At 36.2% G+C, this 18,399-nt stretch overlaps 1 protein-coding gene across 2 annotated transcripts in view; it reads right to left on the reverse strand.

The window, feature by feature from the left end:
* Window positions 1–5,962: 5,962 nt before the first annotated feature.
* LOC144965446 (uncharacterized) overlaps window positions 5,963–18,399 on the reverse strand; it is a 16,738-nt gene continuing 4,301 nt past the window's right edge. Inside the window, exons 4-6 of one of the 2 annotated variants that reach the window (XM_078900799.1) lie at window positions 17,830–17,930; window positions 15,787–15,889; window positions 5,963–6,186 (exon numbers count right to left, since the gene is read on the reverse strand). In XM_078900799.1, the coding sequence (XP_078756925.1) occupies window positions 6,098–6,186; window positions 15,787–15,889; window positions 17,830–17,930 (293 nt within the window). In that variant the 3' untranslated portion in view covers window positions 5,963–6,097. The remainder of the gene's footprint in view (window positions 6,187–15,786; window positions 15,890–17,829; window positions 17,931–18,399) is intronic. The other variant, XM_078900800.1, reaches the window with a different exon arrangement.

Here is an 18,399-nt window from a genome sequence, read left to right on the forward strand (position 1 = left end):
TTTGGGCATGTTGGTGATTCTTGGAGCCCCCATTTGCACATGTTGGCAGCTGTTCTTGAATGTTTTGACCGTAGTCTATTTGCAGCTACCCATTAGTTTCTTAGTTGATCCTGTAGACCTGGGAGACTTTTACAGGGCTCTTCAATTAGTTCCCCTCCTGTTTGAATAGTAGTAGTAGTAGTAGTAGTAGTAGTAGTAGTAGTAGTAGTAGTAGTAGTAGTAGTAGAGAATGTGAGTAAAGAGCCTTCTCCAAGGACTCAACTATGCGCCGAGCGAGGCTCGAACCCAGGACCTTCCGATCCGAAAGCGAGTGTCATACCACAAGACCACATAGCCGCACTAGTAGTAGAAGTAGTAGTTGTTGTTGTTGTAGTAGTAGTTGTAGTAGTAGCAGTAGTAGTATTAGTCAGTCGCAAAAGAAACAATATGAATAAACGATTGTTATAAGAAAAATATACTGTACACAAAAGCCGATTGTGGGAAATTCTATAAGAAAACTGTGTCACAAGATCATGAGTTATTTTCAAGTAAAATTAAAATATAGTAAATACACATAAAAACATAAACGGATATGCGTGGTTTGCTTAATTTTGAGGTACTGAGTTCGATTTAAATATCATCTTTTTAGATCTGAACACAGAAAGTGTTGTTTTTTTATAAATCTGAAGGAAGTGGCTGATGACTCATCAAACGGTCTGTCTAAAATAGTCCATGAACTACACCCAATGCCTTGCCGGAAATGGGCTAAAGCTGTATCCTTCCAGATAGGTGTCAGTGGACACGGGTTGCTTGGTGTTTAGTAGTCGGTTACAGAAAAATGATGATGTCCCATTTTTTTCGAAAGACTGACGACTTTTAGTCGGTTTGACTCTATGTTTGGTGGACACGAGACCTAACGGAAAGGGAATCAAGCTTAAAAATAACGATACATTTATTACAGAATCTAGTTTTACATCTACAACATAAAGTGGAACGACACATCTATACTTATCATTCTTGATCTTGTATTTCTCCTTCCATCCACGAATAAAGAACACCATGGCACATAAAAATAATAAATTAAAATAAAACAACCGATTTACGAGGTATCGTGTCAAGTCAAGAAAACTATCAGAACTCTCTCTCTCTCTCTCTCTCTCTCTCTCTCTCTCTCTCTCTCTCTCTCTCTCTCTCTCTCTCTCTCTCTCTCTCTGTGTGTGTGTGTGTGTGTGTGTGCCGCTCTCTTTCTCTTTCTTTCTTTCTTTCTTTCTCTCTATCTGTCTATCTATCTTCCTCCTCTTGCATCGCTTTTTATAGTGACGGTTTGAATCCCCTGATTGGGTGGTCGGGAAGTTCAGATTAACTAGCAACCAGAGGAGGCGTGTCATGTCCTAGCAACCAGTGCCAAGATAACACACCCCCTCCTCCGAATGAGGGTGAAATGGAAAAGTAATGAGGACCCAACAAGGTTTTAAGTGAAATATAGTAATGTAAAAGGGACTCATAAGGAGTTTAATTAAATATATATATATATATATATATATATATATATATATATATATATATATATATATATCAAAGTAGGCCTCTCTTTTATAATGATGAAATGGCATTTACATATCAAAATCTTTTTGAGAAAGAAAAACATATTTAGGTCGTGAGTGTGTATAACAATATGATTTTTCATTAATAACAATAAGAGGCACGGGATAACGCATCGGCCAGGACATTGTCCTTGCGACGGATATTCAAGTTGTATCTCTGTAAAGTCAGATAACATCTCGTCAATCTCTGGTTACAGGTTTTCATCCTTGTGAGAAAAGCCAGATGGCTGTGATCACAGAGGAGGATGGTAACCCAAGGACATGACGAGACGTAAATATCAAAGTGCTCCAGAGAAGCGAGCACGAGAGAAAAGCATTCTGGAAGATGTATCAGTTGCCAATATGAAAACTTTATCATAGTCAGGACTTCTGAGTACGGGTGCTGTTCCCAGGAGTAGTTTAAGGGCAACAAACGCCTTGTCGCATTCCTCCTCCCACTGAAAAACAAAATCATTTTTCAGTAGATGTGAGGAAAAGTGTGGACAAAACAGGCAATAGTAACCCACCATTCCAAGTATTCGCACAGGTAAAATGTTGTCTGTATTTGGTTTCACGCGTCCCTATATATATATATATATATATATATATATATATATATATATATATATATATATATATATATATATATATATATAATGCAAATTTTCACTCACATTTTTGTGGCTGAGACGACTCGTTTCTTTGTTTTTTACACTTCTTCAGTCGGGGTAATCCATTGTAATGTCCGTAGAAAAGTTCTTACTCCAAACTAAAGTTGTTTCGTTGTGGAGTGGTGATTAGTGTTGATGTGTATTGTGATGTGCTCTCATGTTTATATTATGAGTGTGTGTGTGTGTATGTGTGTGTATGCGTGTAGGTGTGTTGTGTGTTGTGTGTACATGTGTGTGTGATAGTGTTGTGGAATGTGGTTGCGGCGGGGGGGGGGGGGGAGGGAAGAGGGGGAGGAGGGGTATAATGGGGAAAGGAAAGGGGGGGGGGGGGGGGGGGGGGAGGGGGTTATTTGGCCTTTTGCGTTTTGAGCTTGAATTTGTTAGAGTGTCTGCACATTGTCATCAGTTCAGATCTTTTGTTTAAGGTGCTATTGTTTCTGTGGTTGTGTAATAAAATCTCCAGTTTCTCTGTCAGGCATAAATTGCATTTTCTAGCACCGCATCTGTAGGGGCTGCTTTGCCTGATGACCTCCCAGGTTATTGTTGGTGTTATTTTTTTGTATATATATATCACTGGATGGTCGACGGTTCAAACCTCTGAAGTCCCAATTTTCACGATCAGCGGATTAAAACTGAAGTCCACATACGAGCTTTGAGCATCATGTTTTCTTTAATTTTGGGCGGATCAGACCTCTGAGGACAATTAAATAAAACATGGTGCGCAAAGCTCGTATGTAGACTTCAGAGATGTGATCCTCCTATTGTGAAAATCGAGGCTTCATAGGTTTGATCCAACCATCGATATACAGTTAGAGTTAAATTTGTTCACTGTATTTTAGGGAAGGATCACATTTTGATACTTTGGTCATTATGAATTTAATTTCCGACGTCCAACTGGCAACATTTTTTTTTAAAATAATAAAAGTTAAAGCCATTAAGCTCTTTCTTAATATTTTTAGACAGCCTGTTGTGGTAAGTTCTCACTAAATTCCATCAATCTTATTAAAGGTTACAAATTTATGTGTGTTGGTATGTTTGATTTGGCTGGCGGATGTTGTGGGTATTTTACCTAAACACATAGCATCAATAGATGATGACATGAATTCACGCAACTAAATTTTACCTACAGTCAACAATTTGAGAAGTTCACACAACTCATAAACAGATATTCATAATGCCACTCATTGTTGAGGGTGCATAGTTACTGAACTAATAGAATGTTAGATTGACGAAGTAACGGTTCAGATTAAGTCCAAACTTCCCAGTGATCTATGAAAATGTTGGAATAAGGTAGATGATAAATCCATGTCTTGGAAACTGACGAGAGATAAATGCATATGCAAATTATACTACATACAACATCCGTATATTTCTCTGCCGTGGATCTGTTTTTTAGTAATGTATTTATGTTTTGATTGGTTTTTGTTGTTGGCTGAAGAGTCCGAAACGTTCCGTGTTTAGTGTTTTGTTATTTTTAGGCTGTTATATTCATTTTTGCTTATTACTTTTACAAGCCACAGCTTCTAGTTGCTGAATATTACTTTGACTAATTAACATACAGGATTTTCACGGTTTTTACTTATACTTTAAAATGCTGTATAGATTACTAAAGCACGCAATTTGAAACAAGATTACAATTTCGATTCCAAGTTGCCTTGATAGGCGTCCTGGTTTAGTTATAGAAGTCTCTCATAGGATTCGTTACTTTCACTATTATATTCATTTACACGACTGACTTGAGTGAGATTAATCTCAATCACCAGGGTCGTGCCCACGCACAGCATAGCTTGATTTTGATTCAAGTCATGTCGCTTGTTCATTAAAAAATATTGATGCCATTCCAGTTATAAATAAACAACTAAGACGTCTTGGCTGTTTTCACTATCTCTTTTTCATAGAGTCATGTTAAAATAAGTGACCTCGGTTCCCCTATTTTCTATTCCTTACCTAAGATTCACAAAATGAAAACTCCTTCAGACTTTTTCCCCCAGGCGGGCCCATTGTCTCTGTGTGTTACTTGCTCATGTCCTACAGAAAGAATTTATATTTCAACCGTATGTTCAGAAACTTCCAACTTAGATATGTTAAAGACACTAATCATGATCTTACTATTTTTAGAGATTATACTATTTCGGACTCCCAGCCGCGCCTTCTATTGACCATGGATGTTTTGTCTTTAAGACCTCTATTCCCCACTCTGGTGGTCTTAAAGCCATTCAGTACTTTCTTGACCATAACCCTTCCACAGATATTGACGTTAACATCTCTTGTACTTAGCAGCTTTAAATTTACACTGTTATAAACAATTTTACAAACAAGCGGTGTAGCCATTGGCACTAAAATGGGACATTGTTATGCTTGTTTATTCACGGGATATCTCGAAAAACAAATATAGGACTCATTCCCTGGTCCCAAACATGGATTGATTTTGAGATACAAAGACGACATTGTCGGTATCACTGTATTGTCCGAATCGGAATTCGCAAACTTTTTTGATTTCTCCAACAACTTTCAGCCTCAAATTAAGTTTACCAGCTCTATCTCATCTACCAATGTCACCTTTCTGGATATTCATTTACACATCACTCCCTTCTGCCTCTGCACTTCCGTTCACTATAAAGACACGGGCAGTCACTGTTACTGCGCTACTCATTCTCTCACCTTACATCCTGTTCCTCCGACTTAGACGTCTTATATATATATCTACCCATCTCTCTCTCTATCTCTCTCACTCTCTCACTCTTTCCTTCTCTCTTCTGTCCCCCCCCCCCCTCAAATAATTCTTTCTTTATTTCTTTTTTCTTTTTTTATATATCTTAACAAGGTAGGTAAGGGGTCAATAATAATACTATCGCCGTCTAGTATTCTTTAATAAACCCCGCCCCTTTCCGGCCCCTATCTTATGATTGATTTATATAGTTTTGATCTAAGTTTACATTTCATCTCATTACTTCATCTCATTGTCAATCTCTCTCTCTCTCTTACTAACTCACTCTATCTCTTACTCTCTCTCTCTCTATCTCTCTCTCTCTCTGTCTCTCTCCCCCCCCCCCCCTTCCCTTGCATGGACACACACACACGCACACACTTACACATACACACACATTTTTGCCTTTAACGTTTTAACTTTAATGCCAATTTAATATAACATATTAAATTTTCTTGTTTACCCGAAGAGGGCCAAAGGCAGAAACGTCTTTTACTTTGTTTTGTATCTTTTATAAGAGTCTTATCTTGAACAGGGGAAAAATCGGTTGAAAATGTATTCTATTCTCTCGCAGAATTATCAAAACACCTTTGTTTCACTAAAGCTAAGAAAACCCTTTTAACTTATACATCGATGAATTAATAATAATAATGATAATAATAATAATAATAATAATAATAATAATAATAATAATAATAATAATAATAATAATAATAATAATAATAATAATAATAATAATAATAATAATAATAATAATATTAATAATAATAATAATATTAATAATAATAATAATAATAATAATAATAATAATAATATTAATATAATAATAATAATAATAATAATAATAATAATAATAATAATAATAATAATAATAATAATAATAATAATAATAATAATCTTAATTGTCCAAATAGGCAATTATTGTTAAACAATTAATAACTGAATTAAATGTCTTAAACCTGATTATGATGTCTCTACTATGCATCAATTTTATTTAAAGGCGTAAAGAATGAAAATCAAACTATTTTCAACAAATGTATTTTTCAAACAATTGCACATAGATAAGCTATAATACATGATATCGTATCGTATCCAATAATTTTGCACACAAAAACCACATCCATTGAAACAAATCTCATCTGACTATTTAGCACAAATCAGCCGTCACACTGTCCGTCATGTAAATGTGCATTGTTGACAGTGTAGCATAGTTCGACAGGCATTTCGGCACTGGGTCCATAAACAACTGAGGGATGAAAAAAATCAGATTTATTGCTTATCATTACTCTAGCGCATAAAATAGAAGGGGTGGGGGGGGGGGGGTAAAAAAAAGAGGTGAGGGGTGTACTTTGACCGAACTTAAATAGAAAAGGGAGGGGGGGGGGTGTCCGGAATGCAAAGGTGTGGGGTTCGCAATTTGACAATGAAGGAGGGGAGGGTGGCGCAATATGAAGGGGAGAAGGCATGCGCATTTTTGACATTTTCTAATTTAAAGCGAAGCGAGTTGTGATTTAAAAATGATTTTCTTTCAATCGAATATACATATACTGAAAGTAAACCATGTAAAATAACAGCTACAGCATAGGCAGTGTATATTTTTTTATCATTTTATTATTTTGGTTTGGTTTTGTTTTCCCTTTTAGTGAATTTTTACTGGCACATTCCGTGAGTTGAAATCTAATAGAATGAGGTGTGGGGGGGGGGGGGGGGGGGGGACTCTAATTGATACAGTTGAGTAGTAAATTGTGTCTGAAGGCGATGAGTAGCATCCCGAAAGTGAATTTGGAACACATGATAAGATTTATGAGCTTAAAGGTATTTAAAATCTAAGACATTGAATTTATCATTTATAGTGCAATATCCACTAAGCGTGTTCAAAGCGCTTTACAAGGGGTCCCTGGCCAACAGCAAACACTTAATATTTAGGACTGAACATGTTGCCTGTTAAGCGATATTACACTTTATTCAGACAGATACAACGCTGTTAACGGCCAGGTACTCATTTTACACCTGAGTACGGAGAGAGAATGTGAGTAAAGAGCCTTTTCCAAGGACTCAACTATCCCAGAGATAGCGAGGCTCGAACCCAGGACCTTTCTAACAGAAGGCGAGTATCATGCCACTAGACCACTAGACCACTAGACCACTAGAGCGCTATATTTTTGTTTGTCTAGCACTATTCAGTATCTGATACTGAATCGTGGTTTTGCACTATAATACGGTGTTGTTTTTTTCCGAAACCTGACAAAGTTATGGGAAGAGGGCAGCTGTTTGAGTGAATATGGGACTCAGAGAAGTGTACACCAGAGGGGAGTGAACCTGGGACTGGGTTTCGGCGGGTTTCGTAATAAAAAGCAATTACTTTTTTACGAAACCCGACGACACCTGGCAATATCCGACAAAGTTATAGGAGGTAGACAGCAGCGTGTGTGTGTGTGCGTGTGTGTGTAGGGGGGGGGGGGGGGAAGGAGGGGATGAACCTGAGATTCAGGGAAGTGTACACCGGTGGGGAGTGAACCTGGGACTCTGGGTTTTGTAAAAAACCAATAACAAAATGGGGGGGGGGGGGGATTACTTTTTTACGAAACCCGACAATATGCGGCAAAGTTGTGGAAAGTAGGCAAAGCGTGGGGAGTGAACCTGAGACTCAGTGAAGTGTACACCAGTGGGGAGTGAACCTGAGACTATGGTTTTCGGCGGGCTTCAGCTAGTTTCATATAAAAGCAATTACTTTTTTTACGAAACCCGACGAAACCTGGCAATATCCGAGAAAGTTCTGGGTAGTAGGTAACAGTGGGGAGTGAACCTGACATTCGGGGAAGTGTACACCAGTGGGGAGTGAACCTGAGACTGGGTTTCGGCTGTTTTGAAAAAAAAAAGCAATTACTTTTTGTTTACGAAATGCGCCAAATCCCAACAAAATCGGGCAAAGTTATGGAAAGTAGGCTAATAATGGGGAGTGAACCTGAGACTAAGGGAAGTGTACACCAGTGGGGAGTGAACCTGAGACTATAGTTTTCGGCGGGTTTCAGCCAGTTTCACATAAAAGCAATTACTTTTTTACGAAACCCGGCAATATCCGACAAAGTTATGGGAAGTAGGCAACATACGCAAATTTACCCATTGGGGGGTTTGAATGAATTACTGTTAAAGAGGCAATGTGCTGGGTCAACGACACATTATGGTGAGATAACTGGTTCCTGCCTACGTCACTACTACTTTGCCAGATCTAAAGAGATTTGGACAAGTATTTATTGAACAATGAACGCGTCAAAGGTGAAAAAAAAAAAAAACACACGCTTTCTCGGTTTGGTTTTGGTTCTTTGTTTTTACGTAGGCAAACATAATCTGTATTACTGCGGTTCAAACCATTGAAATTGAACCAAAAGAAAAAAAAAAGAACTTTGGATGATTAAAGCTAATTTCTATATTTTAGCGGAGGATCCCGATATCTCAGTTGGTAGAGCACTTGCTTCACAAGCAGGGGGACCGAGATTAATTCCAGGGACAGTCGATATTTTTCCCTGACACCCCCCCCTGTCCAACCAGCAGTCATTGGCTAGCTGAATATGTTAGACCATGTGGTAAGGACTTGAGATAGACTAGTGTCCTATCCAAAGGGTAGCGAGCAATTGCTATTGTCCGTTTCACGCTAATGAAATCAGGATAAACTCCCACTCCATTGGCCAAATGGCTCCGAAGAACTACTCTTTTTTTCTGTAGTTTAGTATCTTGAGGTTCCATATTGTCATGGTCTCAAGTGAGTAAAGAGCTACTCGACTATGCATAAAATATATGTAGAATGAGGCCCCAGAATTTACTAGTTACTATAAATGAAAAACAATTAACGATTTGTTTACAATGAAATAAAAATGATGATGAAATTTAATTAAAAGAGATAAACAGTGATCGTGGCAGTTACAAATAGAGATATGAATATTTTACGTAACTTATAATAATATGTCAGGTTCATAAGTTTACGTTTCCAGGCAGTTGATGGGCTTGGATGATCTATTCCTCTGATAACAGGATTGGACTCGTAAAATTCCACTTCCAGGCAACTGGTAAGGAGTTATAATGTAGTACAGCGGGCTTGGGTTTGATCCTTGAAGATTATACAATCAAAGTTAAAAGCTCCGGCGTCTTAATGGTGTAGATATAATATCTACAAAGTCCCAAAAGATAAAAATCTTACAATATATATATAGGAATAGAGTGACTGGCCGTCCGGCATAGATTGTGGAGAGAAAGTGAGTCTCGAATGTTAGACCTATCAGCTTTTATAATAAGTGGCTACGTGACAGAATGTAGAACGAAAAGTATTCACTAATTAGAAATTAATTCGAGGGAAGGCTATAAAAGGAAAGACGATCTAATATTAGAAGGTAAAGTTTATCTAGGCCTACCGAAATATAACTGGAGTGAGATGAATTCAGTTCTTAATAAAATAAAATTTAATAAGATAATTGTGAACAATCTTTACTGTGACACCCCCCACCCACGTTTAAAATATACTCTTTAACCATTATGGGAAAGATAGATTTTACAAACGGAAGTAAATTTACTATCATGATACTCTAGCATTAATCCATTGTTATGATTTGTGCTACAATTAAATTATTTATTAACTAGACATGGAAATGTTTATATTAACGTAGGTATATGAATGGGTGACAATAACAATGAAAGATTGTGATTACAAATCATTATGATGAACAACATGATGGCAATGTGATTACAAATCATTGTGATAAACAATAGTGATGGCAATGAAGCATGATTTAAGTCGATGATATGAAGGTAATTTACTGAATGAAATGAATGAAAATGTAAATGGAATATTGACATTTTAATTATTAATCATAAATGAGTGAAAATTCATAACAATGATAGATAAAGAGAAGATTTCCCAAATCATGAATGGGTATGGTATATATATCCAAACAATACTCAATGTTACATTAAGTTGGGTCATCATGTTTACAAATAAAATTATCGAAATTGTGCGTTCTGATTTGGCATAGTTTGCGAGGTAACTAACAGTATGCATGGGAGGTTAAGTTATACCCTTCTCACGTGTTTATACTAATCGAGAAAGTAGGTCGGCGTGAATATTTTCACAGCCTGGTATGTGAGAGATACTGAAAGTGTAATTTTGCAAAAATAGACTCCACCTTAGTACTCTACTGTTATTCATTCTGTTATTTCTTATGTACGTGAGTGGTTTATGGTCCGTTTCGACCACAAACTCTTTTAGCAGTAGATATCTGCTGAATGTCTTTAAAGCAAAGACGATGGCCAGTCCTTCACGCTCTATTACAGAGTATCGTGATTCTCTGTCCAATAATTTTCTGCTTGCATATAAGCAAGGCATTAGAGTTCCCTCATGCTCCTGTAATAGTACACCTGCGATGCCCTTATCAGACGCGTCAGTTCTTACAACAAATTCTTTTGATATGTCGGGTAATTTAAGAATTGGTTCTGAACAGAGTAATGCCTTTAATTGGTTAAAGCTATTCTGACACGCTTCTGTCCAAACAATTTTGTTCGGTGACCCATTCTTTGTCAGATTTGTTAGCGGTGTCGCGATGTGCGCGAAGTTGTAAATGTATTTCCTGTAAAAATTTAGGAGCCCAAGTACTTTGCGTACTTCTTTTTTTGTCTTAGGTGGTTGCAATTTTGCGATTTTTGTTTGTTTTTCTGTCTCGGGTGTCTGTGTCCCATGACCAACGGTATGATTGATCCTGCATTTGAAGCTTCGATATTAGTAAACATAGGTTGCGACACTATGTCTCTATCAAAATACTTTTTTAGCATATTTGCATGGAATGTCTTTGTTGTGTTGTTAATTTTAATCTCGTAATTAACATTAGATTTTACTGCTGTTATTTTGAATGGTCCTTTCCATGTAGCTAAAAGTTTACTCGAGTCATCGGGTAAGAGTATTAGTACTTTGTCACCAATCTCAAATTTTCTTGACTTGCTTTTTCGATCGGAGTATTCCTTGTATTTCTCTGCTTTTTTAGTGACGGATTCCTGTGCTAGCTTACATGTATCCTCTATTCTGTCTTTCAGGTTTCTTACATATTCGTAAGCAAACATAATTTCGTTATTGTCCTCCTCATTCCCTTTACAAATGTCGGCTACTATATTGATCGGGCCGCGAGGTGATCGTCCATACATCAACTCAAATGGGGAGTAGCCTGTAGATTCTTGGGGTATTTCTCTATATGCAAATAGGATTGCTGGTAAGTATCTGTCCCAATCATCTGGTTTTTCTGCTGACACTTTTCTTAACATATTCTTTAGAGTGCCATTAAATCTTTCACAAAGACCATTTGCTTGGGGGTGGTAGGGAGTTGTGAATGAGTGTTGGATTCCCATGAGTTTCATGGTTTCATGCATCATATGTGATGTAAATTGGGGTCCATTGTCCGACAGTATCTCATTTGGTATGCCTATTCTAGTAAAAATTGTCTTCAATGCTTCAGCTATGTGATCCGATGTAGTTGATTTCAATGCTATCGCTTCTGGCCACCTGGTTGCGTAATCGACTAGTGTTAGTATGTGTGTATGGTTTCTATCTGATTTTGTTAAAGGGCCTATAATGTCAATTGCAACTTTTTGAAAAACTTTTTCAATAACTGGGGTTGTCTCTAATGGCAATCTCGGTATTCTGCCTTTTGCGACTCTTCTTTGGCATGTGTCACACGATTTCACATATTCTCGGACGTCTTTAGTAATTCCAGGCCATGTGAAATTCTCGGATATTCTCTTCAATGTGGAAGAGCTCCCAAGATGTCCAGAAGTTATTGAATCGTGCGCTATTCCAAGGATTTTGTTTCTGTAAATACTTGGCGTGACCAGTTGTTTAGCTATTTTGTTTCTTTTCCTATGTAACCTGAACAGAATATCTTTTTCAATGATGTATTCAACTTTTGATTTCGTCCCTTTGTTTGCGATATTGAAATATGAAGTTAAAGTCGGGTCCTTTTTCTGTTCTTCAATGAACGTGTTCCTGTCGAATTGTTGTGGTTCAAGAGAAATAGTCATTGTCTTCTCTGTTGTCTTAGTCATCTTTCTTGTTTCTGCTAGACAAGCTGTTTCTTGGGTCAATGACCATTCTTTTACATCTGTTGGGTTGTCTTTAAGACCTTTTATATTGCCAACAATAACATCAGCGACGGGGTTGGGAAGTATACAGCATTCCACTATTCCTGTATAGTATGGGGTTTCTATGTACACATTAGCTGTTTCAAAGGTTTCGACTGTGCCACTGAATGTGATGCATTGTACCGTTTTTCCAGTTTTGTCTTCGTCATTGATCAAAGATGCTTTTATTCCTACTGTACTGCATCCTGTGTCTCTCAATATTTTGCAATCAGTTCCATTAGCTTTGCCTTCACAAAAAAATAGCGATCCTGATTTGTGAGTTTGTGTTAAAAGTGACATACCTTTCACGCAATACACATTTATATTTTCTCCTGACATTACTCGTGTCTGATTGTTTACACCTGTTTGGAGTGATGCATTTGCAGTTTCTTTTGGATATCCCACGATTTTGTAACATTTGTCTGCTGTGTGGCCTTTCATTCCACAATATTGACATTTAATTATAGGTTTGTTGGTTTTCTTATACTCAGTATTATTGTCAGTGCTATTTCTTGTTTTGTTTTGATAGGGTCGGCTATGGTCTCTATTGAACTGTTTGTTCCATGGTTTGTTACTATGGTCATCCTGTTTCACTTGCGTGTTCCGAGTGATTGATCGGCTCGTCCTATTTGAGTACTGAACTTTAGGTGTACCTGGACTCTGAGCAGCAGCAGCGTAGTATGGTTCCTTCAATGTTCTGCTAAGGGGTGTCAATGGATGTGCGCTGTTAAAGTTTTCTGCGTAGATTTTTAATTTGTCCAAGTTTTCTGGCTTTCTTTCTTTAAAGAATGCGACTAAATCTGGGTTGCAAGCTTGATAGATTCGATTCTTCAGCGTGAGATAGTAAAGGCCTGCAAAGTCGTCTTGTTTTACGTTTGCCAACTCAAGCCACCGATTTAGAAATTGAGTAATTCGGTTCACGAATGTATTAAAGTCTTCTCCACTTTCCGGTTTTGCAGTGTGAAACCTTTCCTGGTAACCATCTTCCGTTAATCTAAATCTTTTTAGTAGAGCGTCTTTAATTTTACCATAATCATCTGCATCTTCAGTTGTTAAGGTATAGAAAACTTTTAGCGGTTCTCCAGATAAGCAGTTAATCAAGGCTGTGGCCCATTTGCTTTCTGGCCAACGATAACCTTTAGCCTGAACTTCGAATCGGTGTAAGAAGGATTCTAGACAGTCTGAGCGTTCATCGTATGTTGGCATGCGTGGAAGTTTCACGAAAAATTCATCACTATTATTATGTTTTCTTTCATGACCGGTTTTTGTTTTTTCAATTTCCAGCATCATTTGGGTCCTTTTGGTTTCTTCTTCTGCTAAAGCTATTTGTCTTTTTAGTTCCCTTTCTTGGGCTCTTTCTTCTCGTTCTTCTCTGCGTATTCTTTCTTCGTGCTCTTTTTCTTCTCTACGAATTCTTTCTTCGTTTTCTTCTCTACGAATTCTTTCTTCATTTTCTTCTCTACGAATTCTTTCTTCATTTTCTTCTCTACGAATTCTTTCTTCTTTTTCTTCTTTTATTTTCTCTTCGCACCATGAAAATATCCTTTCCTGGGGTATTTCTAAGTCCTTTGCGAGACTTAAGTATCTTTTATATGCTTCCATTTTTGCAATAAATTAGTTACGATGTTTTATATATATTATATTGACAGGATACTGTTACTGACTGTTTTATTTATTTACACTTACTGGAACGAACTGTTCTATTTTTAGAAATCTCTCTCTCTTATTTCAACTTATTATGTATGTTGAATTTGATGCCTTTTATTGTTATATCTTATAAAGCAATGTGTCAATACAATGCGGAGTTATTATGACTTGTGTCAATAACAATGTGTCAATCGCGTGTACTCTAAACTATGTTACTACGAAAAAGGTATCACCAATGTGTGTGACTCGTCGTTAGTTTGTGTACAATTATTCGCAATGATGCTAATATACTAGAGTATGATAACAATAATAGGATGCCAAAATAATCCCAAGTTATCTATCACTAAATATAACACGACGGCTAGTAGACTCCTTTTATTATTATTTAGTTTTTAAAGACTCACTTTTCAGAACATAATATATAAGTGGTTTTCGGTAACAGTAATATGCCAAAAATGCATTTAAAACAAATCACTATGCAAAACAAATCACGATGTCTATAGTTACTATGTGATGCCCAACTCATGTAAAAGAGAATAATGAAGGATATATTTACCAACTCAGTTCGTGGCTGGGACCTCTCTCTTGTTCAATGGTTGTTCAACAATTGTAATTAGGCATTGAAGAGTGTTTAACAGTGATGTCTGAAATACAAAACAATAAAATATCGTAAGATTTACAATAGTTACAAAATGTGTTCACAACACTGAGTGATTGGATGATAGGTGAATGAATCGTTATGGAATGTAAACATATTGAAAACAATTCATGAATGAGGCAAACAACAAAATGAAATGAGTGATATAATAACAAAGTGGACAAGGAATGAATGAATGAATGAAAAACTGAGTGAATAGATGAATGAATGAATGGATAATGTATGAATGAAAGAATGAAGGGAGGAATAAATGTATGAATGATTGGATAAATGAGTGAATAAACGAATGAATGGATGAATGAATGAATGAATGAATGAATAAATAAATGAATGAACAATGAATGGATGAATGATTTATAAATGAATAAATGGATGAAGGAATGAATCAATAAAATGCTATTCAATTTGAATGAAAGAATGAATGGATAAATTGCTATTCCATTTAAATGAAGAAATGAAAAAGAAGAAAAAAAAAATTAATCCTGTAAATAGGGAGTTCAATTAAAATATGATCAAGTGGGGCAATTAAGAGTTTTACAATTTAAACTTTAAAGTTAGATGAAATAGATATAAGTAACTAAATAAATTCAATTCTTTATATGTGTCCCCTCCAAAATGTCATGGTCTCAAGTGAGTAAAGAGCTACTCGACTATGCATAAAATATATGTAGAATGAGGCCCCAGAATTTACTAGTTACTATAAATGAAAAACAATTAACGATTTGTTTACAATGAAATAAAAATGATGATGAAATTTAATTAAAAGAGATAAACAGTGATCGTGGCAGTTACAAATAGAGATATGAATATTTTACGTAACTTATAATAATATGTCAGGTTCATAAGTTTACGTTTCCAGGCAGTTGATGGGCTTGGATGATCTATTCCTCTGATAACAGGATTGGACTCGTAAAATTCCACTTCCAGGCAACTGGTAAGGAGTTATAATGTAGTACAGCGGGCTTGGGTTTGATCCTTGAAGATTATACAATCAAAGTTAAAAGCTCCGGCGTCTTAATGGTGTAGATATAATATCTACAAAGTCCCAAAAGATAAAAATCTTACAATATATATATAGGAATAGAGTGACTGGCCGTCCGGCATAGATTGTGGAGAGAAAGTGAGTCTCGAATGTTAGACCTATCAGCTTTTATAATAAGTGGCTACGTGACAGAATGTAGAACGAAAAGTATTCACTAATTAGAAATTAATTCGAGGGAAGGCTATAAAAGGAAAGACGATCTAATATTAGAAGGTAAAGTTTATCTAGGCCTACCGAAATATAACTGGAGTGAGATGAATTCAGTTCTTAATAAAATAAAATTTAATAAGATAATTGTGAACAATCTTTACTGTGACACATATTATAATAGCTCAATAGATTAATACCTGGATCTATGAAATATGCTGAGAGTATGAAATTATTTCCGTCCTTTACAAAAGGTGGCTGAATATTGGTCTTAGGGTAATCGTCTTGTTGTCCTTGTGGGACCTACAATAAGAAACATTTCAATTTAAAAAATCTAATTTATATATATATATATATATATATATATATATATATATATATATATATATATATATAATGCTTTCGGATTCTTACATGTTGGATAGACTCCCAAGTTTTGTACGTAACGAAATTGAGCTTTTACATAGCGCAATATCCACTAAACGTGCTCAAGGCCTAACAACGCCTAACATTTAGGACGGGACATGACGCTTGTTAGGCGCTATTACATTTTTTTAGGACAGAGACAACGGTGTTAATGGCCATGTACTCATTTTACACCTGAGTACGGTGAGAGAATGTGAGTAAAGAGCCTTTTCCAAGGACTCAACTATGCGCCGAGCGAAGCTCGAACTCTGGACCATCCGATCCGAAAGCGAGTGTCATACCACTAGACCACATAGGTGCACGTACCATGATCCTTTTATATTTGTCATCTCAGTTAGGAGGAATATAATTTAACAGACATTTTACGATTATTTTCGTGAAAATGGCCAACACTTCGACATTATGAATCACAATTTCTCGATAAGTGTTTGTATGTCAGTTAGGAATGTGCATTCCAAAGGTTCATATCCACAAATGTATTCCATCGAAGAAGAATATGTATCGTTTTTAATAATGGTTTTACTGTTGAAATACAAATTTTATCTTTTTAAAACGTTATTTAATAACGTTTTATGGTTTGACTCAATCTTTTATTTAAAATTCAACAGCAAGATGAAAGTCCATAGATTTATGTATGTCAATTATTGTATAATTTGAAGAAAGTGAGAGTAAAAAATAAACTTTAAACCACGACAAACTCACTACGTTAGTTGTTTTGTTATTTTTTCATAAATAAGGTTCAATTTTTACACAAATTTGGCACTTTTGGAGAGAAAGGACCCTTGATGGCGACGCTATCTTAACTAGCGTCTTGTTAATGTTTTTTAGGCTGTCAAAAAAGCCAAATTGTATAAAAGACAATTTAAAAGGACCAAATTTGTTTATCCCCCCCTCCCCCCCCCCCCCCCCCCCCCCCCCCGCTAAGGATAACAAATCTATAGAATAGTGAGAGCACACATTTAGCGATATACTGGGCTTTAGACCCGCCACCTTAGACATTACCTCGAATAGGTGGGACTCCAACACGGATCTTAAATTTCTATATTTTCATTAATTTCCAACACCCGAAATCTTAACAATCCAAATTCTCAATTCCGCTAAAAAAGATTAATAGACTTGCTATCACCCTGTACCTAAAATAAATGAAAAATCAATTAATTTCGAAAGACCCGGATATCAGAACTGAATTTCCATGTCGATGAAGAGGCCAAGATGTCGATAGAATGGGGACAAAAAAAGTGTGACGTCACACCTGCCTAGCAACGGCCCTTCTGGTTCCACACTCAACAGAAAGAATCAAGCTGTGGCCTTTACTACGCGGACAGTTGCTTTTAAAAAATCAAATTGATCGAATATTGTTTTGCTACAATGGGTCAATGCTTTGCACCTGATCGTGGACATCGCTCGGAGAGTAAGGCCTGTCGGTTTTATCGATTTCCAAGGAGAACCGCTATCGGTTGCTGTGGGCGCTGAAAAAGATCTTTCTTTCGTTATAATGGCAGACTTAACTTTTTCAACAGGACAGTAATGTTATCAATACGAATTGTGTTTTATAGAGCATTATGGTATGATGGATAACAGATTAGAATAAAATCAAATATCTCGATCTAGTAAAAAGGGTACCAATATAACCCCAGAGGAAATAAACGCTTTTTTCTTTGTTTTGTCAAGACATCTTATATCTCGTATGTCGATGCTGTCTGATGACCTTAACTTTGTCAAAAAAAACGTCTCGAACAGAATCTATTAATACGTAATAAAAGATTTCTACTGACCATTAAAAAAAACATTTTATGGTTGAAGGACAGAATGCTCACCGTTGTTTGGATACCAGCGATGTAACCATTAACATCAAACAACAAAACGAGAGCATAATCACCATCTTTGATATAACGTGCCCCTCTCCAATTGGCGTTTACTGGAGATACAGACATGTGGATTATAAAACATGACGATACATGGCAAATCATTATAAAAAGAAGAAAAAAGTCGATATATTCTTTCGAATTTATAAATGACAAGTTGATGTCAATGGCAATGGTGATGGTACTAGATGAAGCATTTTGATTTTGAATCTGTAGAGCAAAGAATACTTTTGTTTTGTCTTTCGAGGGTTTTTTTTATTTTTACATTAAGTTTAAATTTGTTTTGTTTTCTTGTTGTTTATTTTTTTGTTTGTTTGTTTGTTTTGATTTTTTGTTGTTTTTTTTTTTTTTTTTTTTTTTGGGGGGGGGGGGGGGGAGTTGTCATCCAGGAATTGAAAGGCTCTCCAAGAACGTTTCTGTATCTGCGAAGTCCTGCGAAAACCTTCTAGTGGAATAGCAAAATTATATATGTCCTCAATTCATTATGTATTTTGTATACCTTACTCTAATGTTATGAAATAA

This window comes from Berghia stephanieae, chromosome 2 (assembly GCF_034508935.2).
Source record: "Berghia stephanieae isolate SIO BIC M18660-M18661 chromosome 2, UCSD_Bste_1.3, whole genome shotgun sequence".
Lineage (NCBI taxonomy): Eukaryota > Metazoa > Mollusca > Gastropoda > Nudibranchia > Aeolidiidae > Berghia > Berghia stephanieae.